Genomic DNA, 14,609 nt, shown 5'->3' on the forward strand with positions numbered 1-14,609 from the left:
TTGGAAAAAGGGTTCATCCACCCTTCCACCTCTGCTGCGGGCTTCTTTTTCGCCCATAAAAGGATGGAGGTCTGCGTCCCTGAATCAACTACAGGGAACTGAATGACATCCCCATTAAAAACTGCTATCCTCTCCCTCTACTCTACAAGTACCACATTATGCCCTTCGGTCTCAGCAATGTTCCTGCAGTATTCCAGCACTATGTAAATGAGATCTTTCAGGATCTGTTGTACATACATGTTGTTGTCTATCTTGACGATATTCTCATGTTCGGTAATGATTTGGAAGAACATCGCTGGCAAGTGAAGGAGGTTCGAACACGTCTCTGTTCCAATAATTTCTACTGCAAATTGGAGAAGTGTGTCTTCGAGGTCAAGTCTATTCTCTTCCTGGGATATATCATTTCAGGTTCTGGTCTCAAAATGGACCCAGAAAAACTTCAAGCAATTCAGGAATGGCTGCCTCCTAATACTCTCATGACTGTACAGCACTTCCTTGGGTTTGCAAACTACTATTGCAAATTCATAAAGAACTTTTTCACCATCATTGCACCTATCACTGCTCTCACCTGGAAAGGTGCCAATCCATCCCTCTGGTCAGAGGAAGCAAAGAAAGCCTTCCAAAAAAATCAAACGAAACTTAATTTCAGCTCCTGTTCTTCATCAACCTGATGTCTCACAGCCGTTCATCTTGGAAGTTGACACTTCTTCCAAAGAAGTCAGAGCTGTGCTCTCTCAATGCGCTCCTGATGGTCTTCTCCACCCCTGTGGATTTTGCTCCAGAAAATTTACTCCGGCTGAGTGCAACTACTCTATTAGGGATCAAGAACTTCTCTCTATTAAGTTAGCCTTAGAGGAGTGGCGCTATGTTTTGTAAGGAACTGTGCATCCCATTTCCATTCTCACAGAGCATAGAACCCTCATATATCTTAAGATCTTAAGACAGCCCATTGTCTGAATATCAAGGCAATTTAACTTCAAATTGTCTTTTTGTCCAGAGGTCCAGATCCAAAAAGCCGTTGCCCTTTCTCTCTCCATGGAGCAAGAAAATGAGACTACATCCACTGAGAAGGATCTCATCATTGATCCAGTGGCTTTTTCTGCAGTCAGAGTAGAATCCTCACCACCTGTTGGGGAAACGTTTGTCAAGCCCGCAAGAAACTGCTACATTGTGCTCATGCTTCCCGCTTTGCAGGTCATGCAGGCATACAAATACCTTTGAGTTAATTTCCAGGTCTTACTGGTGGCCCTCTCTCAGAAAAGATGTGCAAGACTTCATTGCCTATTGTTACAAGTGCGCCCAGTATAAAGTACCTCGACAGTCTCCAGCTGGGCAGTTACTTCCTCTCTCTGTTCCATATCAGCTGTAGACACATCTGTCGATGGACTTCATTAACGATCTTCCGGTTTCAAACAAGTTCAACACCATCTGGGTGGTAGTTGACAGTTTCACCAAGATGGCTCACTTCATACACCTTACCGGTCTTCCATCAGCTTTCAAGTTGGCTCAATTATTCATACAAGAAATCTGCAGACTCCATGGACTACCTTGAGGAAATCATCTCTGACCAGGGAGTGCAGTTTTGGCATTCCTTGTGTTCTAAACTTCAAGTCAAACTCAATTTCTCCACTGCCTATCACCCCCAGTCCAATGGTCAGATGGAAATAGTCAACCAAGATCTGGAGTCATTTCTTAGTTTATTTGTATCCTCCTCTCAGAACAACTGGGCTGAACTGCTTCTTTGGGTGGAATTTTGGCACAATAAACAATACCATTCTTCATCTGGTTCCACGCCCTTTTATGCCACTTATGGTCTTCACCCTTGAGTTCCTGTTTCAGCTTCTTCCTGCCTCACAGGTTCCAGCTGTTGATCGCACCTTGCAGCACTTTGCCAAAATTTGGAAAGAGATCCGCTCCTCCTTTGTGAAGGCTTCTGAGCGGTTACAAGAAGTTTGCTGACAGGAAGAGGAGAGCAGTTTCCAGTCTCAAGGAAGGTGATTGAGTTTGGCTCTACACAAAATCTGCGGTTAAGAGTGCCATCCATGAAATTTGCGCCCTGCTACATTGGACCATTCTCCATTGAGTGTGTAATGAACCCAGTTTCATTTAAAATCAAGCTACCTCCCTTCCTGAGGATACCAAATTCCTTCCATATTTCTTTATTGAAACCACTCAACCGGTTTTATTTAACACTTCCAAAGGCACCCAAAGTCCAGACTCATCGTGGAGCTGAATACAAAGTGGCAAAGATTCTGGACTCTAGAATACATTATGAACATCTCCAATACTTAATCGACCTGAAGGGCTACGGATCAGAAGAACATTCCTGGACTTTTGCCTCTGACGTCCACGCTCCTCAGTTGATCCGAGCATTCCATGCCAAGTTTCCACGAAAGCCTAAGAGGTGTCCTGTGGTCACCCCTCAATGGGGGAGGGGAGGTGTTGTCATGCTCTGGACACTTAAAAGCACCTTTTCACCTCTCCAGTGGCTGTCCAGGCTAGTGCTTAGGTTCGCTTGCACTGTGCATCACTTCCGGATAGTACAGAGGTCCGCTCACACTGCACATCTCTCCCATCTGGTGCTAAGGTCTACTCCTGCCCTGTCTGCTCAGTTTCCTGTCACTGAGCATGGAGATTGCTTTCTGCAGTCACTTGCTCACAGCATGTCTCCCCAGCATGATGGTATACAAACTGCACAACAGAGTTCCCTTCAGAACAACAGTATGGGCACAGCCATGTTGGACTCTGTCACCTGATGCTCTTCCTCCACTCAGAGTACTGCTCCCATGCCAGCTGATCACAGCATCCAATCCCTGGGGATCCACCCATATAAATTCCATTACCCGGCTGGCCCTCATTGCCAGTACAACGTCGCTTCTTGCTGAAGTTACAGCTCAGTACTGAGCTCCCAGGTAAACTGTATCTGAATGGTCCCAGTCCGTTATATGCAGTTCCTAGATTTGGTCAACAAGTCTCCCATACCATCTTGCACAGCAGTCTACTTTTGCCACTGAGACTTGTTCTTTCAGTCATCATCGGTACCAGCCCATATCTCCAACCATCGGTCTCATCCGATGCTTCCAATGGGATCCAGTCAATATGCTGGCAGACAGGATGTCGGACATCAAGATACCGACGCCAGTCAGAATGCCGATGCCGGCATCCCGAAGGGATCAAGATACCGATGTCGGCATCCCGACTGCTGGCATCCCGAAGGCTACAGTATGTACGCAGGTCAGACCGGAGATGGGGGGGTTAGGTTTAGAGACCTGCTGGGGTGGGTTAGGGTTAGGCACTGACTGGGGAGGGTTAGGGTTAGGCTGTGGGGAGGGGTGGTTAGGGTTAAGCACCACTGGGGTGGTGATTAGGGTTAGGCACTGCCCGGGGAGGGTTAGGGTGTGGGAAGAGGAGGTTAGGTTTAGGCACTACTGGGGGGAGGTTAGGGTTAGGCACCACCATGGGAGGGTTAGGGTTAGGGGGGGAGAGGGGGAGGGTTAGGTTACTTACCGGCCCCTGTCGGGATCTTCACCATCGGGATACCTCTGTCGGTCTTCTGACCGCCGGCATCTCGTCCGCTGGTATATCATAACGATTCCGCTTCCAACATTGGACTCATATCAATTAAGTTCTTCAATTCATTAACATCGGTCCCAACCAATCAAGTTCATCAATTCATTAATATCGGACATATTAATTAAGTTCCTCAAACCGATCCATCTCTCAATCCACCTTCATCATACCATCCCAACCTACAGTGCAATAAAGACGTTCTATTGCTGTTTTCACCTTCGGGCCCATAATCCACTGCCGTATCTCTACCTCCTCACATCTATACATGAGGAGGTCCTGGCTCAAACCACCTACAGTACTGTAAGTTCATCCACGCCTCTCAAATCTCCTCTTCAGCCCTCCACACCGGCTCCAACCCAAAACAACCCTCAGGCGTAACACTCAGTGAGAGGCTGCATGGGAGCAACCAAAGCAGAGTAGAGCCATAGACCAATACACAACAAGGATCCTGAGTCTGGGCAATGGACTGTTAAATGCAAGATAGTGAACATGGGCCCTGATTCAGAGCCGGACGCTCTGACAGAGCACTCGCTCTGTATCAGGGCTGTCCCTGCTCCTTTTTGGAGTAGCTTCCTGGCTGCTCGCATAGCTGTGGGTGACCACCCACAGCTATAGCGAGCGACCATGATGATGGTCGCGATGGTCAAGACCATCGCGACCATCGGGCTTGCGACGAGACCCTGCGGTAGGGTCTCGCTGCCGCAAGCCTAGGAGTGCTTTTGGCTCTATCAGAGCCAAAAGCACTACCACTGACATCACTAGTGATGTCAGTGGGGCCGGACCCAGACGGTAGGTGTTCCCATGGGAACGCCTCCGTCTGGGCGGCTATGCCCCCAGCACGCCCACCAAAGGGTGCGTGCTGTCAATCACCATCGACAGCACGCCCCCTTTGGTGCGAGACCCTTAATGACGGCTTGGCCGTCGTTATTCGGGTCTCGCGCATCCGCATGACGGAGGCCCTTGGGCACCATCGACCCGCTTGCGAGCGCTCAGCGCTCGCGAGCGGGTCAGAATCAGGCCCATGGTCTTCAGTGCCTGATCAACCATTAGACTAATTAAGCTGCAGCCTAGGGCGCACATCTTATTTAAAGAAGCTAGTTAGTTATCCAGCTCTGCCAAGGCAGTTTTGAAGGAAATTCTTACACTGATGGCTGCAGTGTTATGACCAATAACTTACACATCAAACCTTTACTTTATGTACAATGTGCTACAGCACCATCTGGGTAGTCTGAAGAGAAGGAAGTAATTATCTTTAGAGTCTTCCTCATATTTCTCACAAGTCAAAGGCTACTTAACATTCAACAAACAACATTAGATCAGTAGATGCCAAGATCAAACATGTCAGTTGTATAACCTTCATTACGTGCATATGCGCAGTATGAATGGCGATTTCCTGAGCATGCATATGCACTGTGCTCTGTGTTTATGGCGACCAGAACCCTTAATCAGGCATTGGAGAGATGTGCACCTTGTCAGGGTGGCGAAGTGTGTGTGTGGGTGTGGATGTGGGTGTGGATGTGGATGTGTGCACCAGGAAGTGCAGCACTGCAAGGAGCATCCTAAGGACGCTCTGAGCTGCTGCACAGACTGCAGGCTGCCTGCCTAGAAAGTCCAAAGGATGCTCAGGGCAGCAATGAAGTAGCGATATTGGCTGCAGGGTCCATTCCAGGAAGCCTGCTAGCCAGATGCAAGAGCCTTGGGGCCCACTGCCCTGTGCAATGGATCATTTCGCACAACCCTGATTACGGTCCTGTCTCTATTAATTTAGTTACCTTTATCAGAACCTCAAGGGGGAAGAGAGAAAGTACTAAGGGGGAGCTGAGGGGTAAGGTGAGAGGAATATATCAAGTGGGAGGGGAGAAGGGCGCAGGGCTGGTCCCAGATGAGGGGCCAGCCCGCAGTTCCTAGCCACTGTAGGGGTTGGAGCTAGGTGGAGTGGGGAGGAAGCGGGCAAAGGAGATCTGTGGGGAGGGAAGAGGTGGAGCAGCTGGAAAGAGGAATATCTCTGTGGCCGGCCCTGTGGTAATCCTGCTCCCTACGACCCAGTACATATACTGGCGCCTCTCAAATGGTTGGGAGGGTTAGTCACCCCCTTGTCCCCCTCATTCCGGCGCCTATGCTTACCCTTTATTTTCACATTTTGACATAACAAACACTAAAAGATTCTAAGAAAAAAATTTACTTAGAAGATATAGAAGCAAGTAGTTACTACAGATTTTTATTAGTGCAGGTCTCAGTGCTACCAGCATTTCAAGCAGAAATGTTATAACTGTGGTCACCTTTGTATTGCTCACCTGCTGTAGCTGCATTTCTGCAATTGATGTCTGTGATTTGTCCTTCTGAATCATAAGACGTATTTGAATATCTGTCATTTATTTTTGATACATTTAAACCTATATTAAAATTCTTTACACCATATTCGGAAGCTGTAAAAGAAATGAACACATTAATTAGTGGCCTCAGACATATTGAGCTACTAAGCACCAGGTTACAGTACATAACATAGGCCTAGTTGCTGAGATGGTGCTGGTGTCTTGTGTGTAGTAACATACATAATCTGGCACAGGTCTGACGTTGGATTTTCTAGAAGTAATAAATAACCTGGTAATTCCTGCCAAACTGTCCTATGTGATGCTTATTGGGGAGCATTTAAAGCATTAAAGAGTGTACATTATTATTAGTTTTATATTTTATTTTACTGTCTCAAAAATAAAAACTTATATTATTGTTATTATTATTATTGTAATTCATTTGTAAGATGCCAGAGTGCTCTTTAATGTTGGACAGAGGGACAACAGGGAATGCATGAAATGGGAATATATACAATAAATACAGACATGAAAACATAGGGTAGTTCCCTGCCCATGAGAGAGCTTAAAATCTTAAAGGAAAGGGGCACAGATGAGACAAGGGAGCGAGTCGCTCATATTGGAGATTGAGGCAGTTGTGAGGATCTACTCATGTGAGTATTATAGGTGGAAATATGGTAAGTTCTAATAAAGAAATGTGCTATCAGAGTGCTTTTTTCCCCTCTCTGCACCCCTATATGGCATCAAGGAGCTGAGAGGGTTGAGGTATGATGAAATATCTTGAAGGTGTAATGAATCTTCCCTGTATTTGTATAAGTTACCTAGTCACTCTAGGGAGGGCTTCTGCCTATAACAAAGGCCGTTGTTCCCATAGAGTACGACACACTCACTGGTACTTAGGATGCCACCAGGTCTTAACCTCCGGACAGTAGGTGCTTATACAAACAGCGGGAGTTTGCAAGGTAAAACTGGAGTAGTAGTACAAAGGTAATTTTAACCACGAAGCAGCCTGCAGCCATGAACACAAGCAAAATAGAACACACACTAATAAACAGGTAGCGTGAATATCAGCAACACTAAATAATAATATTAAAAGGGTAATTACCACAGAGCAGCATGCACTGCAGACAATAACTGAATATGATTGCCTATAAACAGAACTACATAAAATAGTGGCAAACACAAACAACAGATATATTGCAAGATGGTTTAGCAATAAACTGAGATATACATGCAGCTGGCAGTATGGAATTGCAGCATAACATAGAATGCAGAATGGAATAGCAATATATTAACCAGCATGTGTTTTGCAGAGTGTAATAGCAGCAAGAGATATGTTCACATATTGTAGGATGGAATAGCAACAGTACACAACACAAATGTCTTCCAGAGTGGATTTGCAGCACAATGAATGTTCCAGGTATACTTGCAACAGGTACAGGTAACACAAGGCTGAGCTAGGACAGGAACCAGGAATACCAAACAGCAGATACAGGAACATGGACCGGATAGCACAACTTCCACAATAAACTATCCCTGGCAAGGCAGGAATGGGCTGGCTGCCCTATAACAGAAGTCAGAGCCAATCCTGTGTGAGCAAACGAGACCAGCCTCTGGTAATTACCACTATGAGTAGCTGAGTGCTGCAGGTTCACAGAGGCTTCCCAGCCTGTACCAAACCTCACTGAGGCTGTCTTGCATGTTAACCCTCTCAGCTCTGTCCAGAACCTGCAGCAGATGGGATGTAGTCAGCATCCCGGTGCGCAGGATGTCGGCGGTCTAAATACAGCTGACATCCCGTCAGGAGCTGGTTAGCGGTGTATGTGGTCACACACATACACCGCTAGTGTAAGTGTCTGTTCCGGGTCACTCAGTTTGTTTTTTTGCCAAGACCCAGGGATGCTATGGAGAGCGGCGCCAGGATGTAGGTGAGTATGGGATCTTTATTCCAGGTACTCCCATTGGATTCTACGGGAGAATTGTACGTGAACATCTATCAGCAGGTAAGTATGTGTGAGTGGGATAGGTGTATGTATTAAAGTTTTACTGTATACGGTGTGTATGTACTGTGTTTTTTTTTATGATTTATTTTACAGTGGGGGTACGGGTGCCGGCCGCCTGCTGGCACCTGTAGATCCACTGTAAAATACAATAGTTTTGAACTATTTTTCACATTATTACCCCGTGCCCCGAGTCTGGGGTTTCGGGAGAGAGGGGACACCTTCTTGGGGGGTGTCCCCTGGCTGTGGCATTACACCACAGTCTGTTTGGGTCTGGTGCTGGCTTTATACATAGGGGGAACCATACGCATTTTTTTCCCCTTTATTTAAAACCAGGACTGGCCCTGCAGCCAGGTGCTGGTTCCTAAACTACAGGGGAACCCTACATGTTTTGTTCCCCATAATTTTAGGAACCAGGACTGGCTGAGCAGTCCGAGGCTGGATATGCTTTTGGGGGGGGGGGGGACCCTACGTAATTTTTTTTAACAATTTAACCCTTTTTGTACAGGTACAACACACAAACAGCCTTCACATATCTCACTGATATGTGCAGGCTGCTTGTTCGGAAGAGTTAGGCAGAGAGAAGACATTGCAATCTCGGGTGAGTAATCTCATCTAAACTTGCTACTCGGGGAGAGAAATCTCGATCTGCTTCACCATCGGAAAACTCACTCTCAGCTAAACTCACTTCTTAGTAAATTTGTGAGTTTCAGGAGCCTCAAATCACCTGAGTTTCGGCAATGTACACCAGGGAAGGGCTTTGTAGCGGCATTTACGTGAGACACAACTGTGGCAAAACATGCAGACACATACACCGCTGCATCTGACTCAGAATTAGGCCCATGGTGTTGGGCAGAGTCCATTTGGATGAATTTAAACCAGAAGTACAGTGGGCGGTCATAATAATAATAATAACAACAATAATCAAGCATTAACATATTATGCCAAAACAATAAACAATATTACAATCTAAGAGATGTGGGTAACACTTAATAGACAAGGTAAGGGGAGTAACAATTGCAGTTTCTGAATGGTGCACATAAGTCAGCATTTGTTTAAGGACAGTGATTATGGAAAATGAAGAGGAACAGGCTATTTTGAATTTTGAGGAGAGTGTGACAGGGAAGCTGGGCAAGAGAATTCCTGCAGCTGTGCATTTGATGATGTTATGAGAGGTGAAGACATCTGGGAGGGTATTTATGGTTGAAGCTGAAAATATAAATGGGACACAAGTTATGTAGACAAGACTTATGCTGGGTATACACTAGTACAACGGATCGGTCAGCGGACTGATCCGCCGTCCGAGCAGCCGATTGGTAAGCTATTACCACTCAATGAGCCTCATTTATCAATGAGTTTATCACTCAAAACTAGTGATAAATGGTGCTCAGCCAATCAGCTCCCAACTGTTAACTGTTGACAGTTGGGAGCTGATTGGCTGGAGCAACATTTATTAAAAAAAAGTGATATTTATCACTAGTTTTGAGTTATGAACGCGTTGATAAATGAGGCTGAATGTGTCTGGCCTGACATCACAACTGGGCAGGCATTTCAATTTCCCACCCATGTCAGTGTCGATGGATCCCTGCTGTCGGTCTACTGACCACCAGTATCCAGTCTGTTGATATATATTTAAGGATTCCCTTTGTTAAGATGGGTGCACATCAACTGATCTGCAGATACAGTATATCTGCAGACTGTGCAGAACATACTGTATGTTCTCCATACAGTCTGCACGATCCGTCGTGACTGACATCACTACTGGGTGGGCATTTTCATGCACCCACCCAGTTGAGCTGTCAGTCACCACCAGCCCATGCAGCAAGTGTATGGGGGATCAGCTAACCACCCGTACACACAGCACGATGCCCCAGTATATCTGCAGATATATTGTTCATCGGTTGTGTACGACGTCATTCACATACATATCGTCTGTACACACTGGCCGACGCACACACGATATATCGGCCGTTCAATTGAATGCCAATATGTCACCCAGTGTGTAGCCAGCATTAGGTAAGCCAGAGAGTGGGTGACATCCTTGATGACATATCAGTGGATGACCTCACAAAGATGAATGAAGATATATGTATGACATCACAAAGGACAACATCACTGATGAGCTCAAGAAATTGCCAATATCATAGTGGCTGATATCTTAATACATATATGTACAGTGCCACTTATCCGGTTGACTCCCAAATTTAGCTGTCTTATTGGGGCATACTCTCTTGAAAAAAGAAAGGTTTGAAAAAAAAATCTCAAACAAATTTCCTTTTTTCCTTCCTTTTTAAATTGGAAAGTGAGTAATTACAAACATCCCCAAGGCACAAAAATCCCTAGATACGTTTCTGTGAGTTATGATAAAATTATTTTGTTTTCTCTCCATCCACCTGGTCACTGAGGGGATGGGCACTGCATGGCACCCATTGCTTACCATTTGTTTTCCCTCCCTCCACCTGGTCACTGAGGGGATGGACACTGCCTGGCACCCATTGCTTTCCGTTTGTTTTCCCTCCCTCCACCTGGTCACTGAGGGGATGGGCACTGCCTGGCACCCATTGCTTTCCGTTTGTTTTCCCTCCCTCCACCTGGTCACTGAGGGGATGGGCACTGCCTGGCACCCATTGCTTACCGTTTGTTTTCCCTCCCTCCACCTGGTCACTGAGGGGATGGGCACTGCCTGGCACCCATTGCTTACCGTTTGTTTTCAAATTTTGACATAACAGACACTAAGAAGAAAAGTATTTTATAAACGCTTCTGTGAGCCCTGATTGAATTAACTAATCAAATTTCAATGAGGACAATTTCATAAGATGTGCATAGACCTCTGTGGTTTGGCTTTGACAAAACCACCTTCAAATTTTATGGTATTGGTTTTGGAAAAACCACCCTCAAGTGTATTGGTTCAGATTCAGGGCTTGATTCAGCAAGGAACGCAGTTGCTCATATGCACGCAATCGGTCGATTAATTCACAATACGCATGCATAAGCATTACAGTGCATGAACTAGCATTTGCAATCCAAACTGCGATTGCAGAGGGTACACAGACCCAGAGCAGAGTGATTGACAAGAAGCGCCATTTGTGGGTGGTGATAGGGGGGTGGTCGGACGAACGCAGGCGTGCCAGTGCGTCGCAATGCTGTTGCAGGGGTGTGCATATATTATACACTTCCTGGCCATACGCAGCCTGAGGTCTCATAGCGTAAGCTGAAGTTAGCAATTCCTGAGTGAGGTCTGACATACCTTAACTGTGCGTATGGGTCCAATGTTACTCAATGTTTCCGATTATTTTGCTGTGTTGCCCAAGTATACGGATGTGAGTAAGGGGAAGTGGGCGTCCTTATGTTAGGCTGCGATCGCAATGTGATTGCAAACATTTGCACTTCACCGCTGATATTAGCAACTGCGTAGCGTGCGTATTAGCAGAATAGCGATCCTTGCTGAATCAGGCCCTCAGTTTTGGTTTTCTTTAATATTTATAAAAACAGCTAAAATCAGCTAAAACCATGTAATTTGGACCTGTTTACATGCAATCAATAACCCGAGATGCGTTATTTAAATCCGAATTTCCGAACTTACAACAGGCCCGAGCTGGGACTGGTTTCTACTTAGAACTACTAAGTTCGGGTGTGTTCATTTTTCAGGAAAACTGAACCGCACATCTCTACAATTTCAATACATTTCTTCTCATTCTTATTTTTTTCTAGTTCAGTGCACAAAGGGGCTGTAATAAAATATACTGTATATTTTTTACCCAGCCTTTGCTCATTGCAGAACACCAAGTGGTTTACACTTTGTGCTAATCACTTGGGGCTCTATTTACTACAATCCGCATATTGAATGCGGATTGTAGTGTGATATTACAGAGTGAATTTGCATTGCGAATTCAGGCAATATCACAGGGATTTACTATAAATCCCTTGCAGGGACAGAGCTTGTGAAAAAGCTCTGTCCCTGCGGATCCCATCCGCACTCTAGTCGCTGCTAAGAGCCCGCGCATGCGCCGACCCACCGTCGCTGCTAACCCCCACCGACGCTAAGCCCCGCCCCCCGCGGTCACGGACCCCCACGACCCCCCCTCCCCCCCGCAACCCCCCCTTCCCTTCATTACACTTACCTGCATCCTCCTGGCCTCCGGTGATCTTCTCCGGGCTTCCCGATCAGGTGATCTCCCATACTGCACTGGGGCACGATCACCTGATGACCGGGCAGCAGTGCACTGTGGGAGACCAGCTGACCGGAGAGGAGCCATCACCGGAGGCCCGATCACCGGTCTCTGGATTCAGGCAAGTAAAAAAAAAATGTTTCATTTTTTTTTTTCTTTTTTTTACAGCAATCAGCTTGCGGTCTGCTTAGACCACATAGCTGATTACTGGTACCGGCTCCCGCCTCTGCTCTCCCCGTTAGAGCAGAGTGGGAGCCCGGTAACCGGGGGAGACCCTGGATAACGCCACCTCCAGGTGGCGTTATTATCACAGGGCTTCCCCCGGTATTTTTTTACAATTTATTTTTAGTAACTATGGTCGGATCACATTTCCCATTACAGTTATGGGAAATGCGATCTGCTTTACTAAATAAGTGATAATTAGGGGTTGGAGTAGGATTTTACTAATTCTACTCCAATTGCCCTATAGTAACTACAGGTGAAACTAAAATAATGTGAAAAGGGTGTGAAAACACCCTTTTTCACTTTATTTTAGTAAAAATAATGTTAATAAATAGAGCCCTTGGCACCTGCAACTATGTACCCATGTGATCAACAGACATAGGGCTCAATTCAGACACGCTCGCTAGATGCGTAAGCTCGCTCGATGCGTATGCAAATTCGGCTAAGTGACAGCAAGTCAGGCTATCGCATGGCAAGGCATAAGCACGCCCACTATGTCTTGGTGTGCGATCGCCCTGTATATGCAGACACCCACCAGCCTGTCTTAAGACGCCCACTTGCGCACGTCATCTCCAGGAAGTGTAAGTAACCATCGGTACTTCGTGTACCATCGAAAGTGAACGCAGCGCTTGTGGTTGACTATACACTACCGCAAGCACTGGGGGCACTCCAGTCTGAAATACAACCAGGTGACGTGTACTATGACACTGCCTGTTAATTATGCACGCCTCTGAAATGGCGTTAAGACGCTCAGTCACACCTGTGTTCACACCTCCACTCCCCCGTTTCTAGTGGCCTGCCCCTGTCACCACCAGCCTCTCCTGTCATTTTACATGGCTATCTATGCGCAGCGAGCGTATGCTTCCAAATCGCTCGCACTGGTTCACGCATGCGCATTGTGATGCATACGCATGCGCACAATGCAAAAATCGTCTGGCTGCGTGCGAACACTTCCTAGTGAGCGGGTCTGAATCGGGCCCATAGAACCATGTAGTTTCTACAGCTTTTCAATAGTACAGGTGAGGTGTCAGTTCTACCAGCATTTGAAGCAGAAATGTTATTACTGTGGTCACCTTTGTATTGCTCACCTGCTGTAGCTGCGTTTCTGTGATTGATGTCTGTGATTTGTCCTACTGAATCATAAGATGCATTTGAATATCTGTCATTTATTCTTGATTCATTTAAACCTATATTAAACTTCTTGCCACCATATTCGGAAGCTGTAAAAGAAATGAACACATTAATTAGTGGCCTCAGACATGATCCACTAAGCACCAGGTTACAGTACATAACATAGGCCTAGTTGCTGAGATGGTGCTGGTGTCTTGTGTGTAGTAACATACATAATCTGGCACAGGTCTGACGTTGGATTTTCTGGAAGTAATAAACTGGTAATTCCTGCCAAACAGCCTCTCCTATGTGATGCTTATAGGGGAGCATTTAAAGCATTAAAGAGTATACATTATTATTAGTTTTATATTTTATTTTACTGTCTCAGAAATAAAACTTATATTATTGTTATTATTATTGTCATTCATTTGTAAGATGCCAGAGTGCTCTTCAATGTTGGACAGTGTGGACAACAGGAAATGCATGAAATGGGAACATATAAAATAAATGCAGACATGAAAACATAGGGTAGGTCCCTACCCATGAGAGAGCTTAAAATCTTAAAGTAAGGGGGCACAGATGAGACAAGGGAGCGAGTCGCTCATATTGGAGATTGAGGCAGTTGTGAGGATCTACAGTATTCATATGAGTATTATAGGTGGGAGTAGGGTAAGTTCTAGTAAAGAAATGGGCCATCAGAGTGCTTTTATCCCCTCTCTGCACCCCTGGATGGCATCAAGGAGCTGAGAGGTTTGAGGAAATATCTTGAAGGTGTAATGGATCATCCCTGTATATGTATGTCACCTAGAGTCACTCTAGGGAGGGCTTCTGCCTATAACAACCGCCCGTTGTTCCTATAGAGTACGACACACTCACTGGTACTTAGGATTCCACAAGGTAATAACCTTCGGACAGTAGGTGCTTATACAAACAGTGGGCGTTTGCAAGGTAAAACTGGAGTAGTAGTACAAAGGTAATTTAAACCACGAAGCAGCCTGCAGCCATGGACACAAGCAAAATAGAATACACACTAATAAACCGGTAGCGTGAATATCAGCAATACTAAGTAATAATATCGCAGGGTAATTACTACCACAGCAGCATGCACTGCGGACAATAACTGAACAAGATTGCATATAAACACAACCAACAGATATATTGCAAGATGGTATAGCAATGAACTGAGATACACATGCTTTTGGCAGTATGGAATTGCAGCATAACACATA

At 45.7% G+C, this 14,609-nt stretch overlaps 1 protein-coding gene across 1 annotated transcript in view; it reads right to left on the bottom strand.

Annotated features, from left to right (window-relative positions):
* SCIMP (SLP adaptor and CSK interacting membrane protein) overlaps positions 1-14,609 on the bottom strand; it is a 146,385-nt gene that overhangs the window by 12,136 nt on the left and 119,640 nt on the right. The window contains exons 10-11 of the mRNA XM_088456117.1: positions 13,359-13,490; positions 5,865-5,996 (exon numbers count right to left, since the gene is read on the bottom strand). Coding sequence (XP_088312243.1) covers positions 5,865-5,996; positions 13,359-13,490 — 264 coding nt within the window. The remainder of the gene's footprint in view (positions 1-5,864; positions 5,997-13,358; positions 13,491-14,609) is intronic.

Source organism: Taudactylus pleione, unplaced genomic scaffold, assembly GCF_031769625.1.
Source record: "Taudactylus pleione unplaced genomic scaffold, aTauple2 ptg000687l, whole genome shotgun sequence".
Taxonomy (NCBI): domain Eukaryota; kingdom Metazoa; phylum Chordata; class Amphibia; order Anura; family Myobatrachidae; genus Taudactylus; species Taudactylus pleione.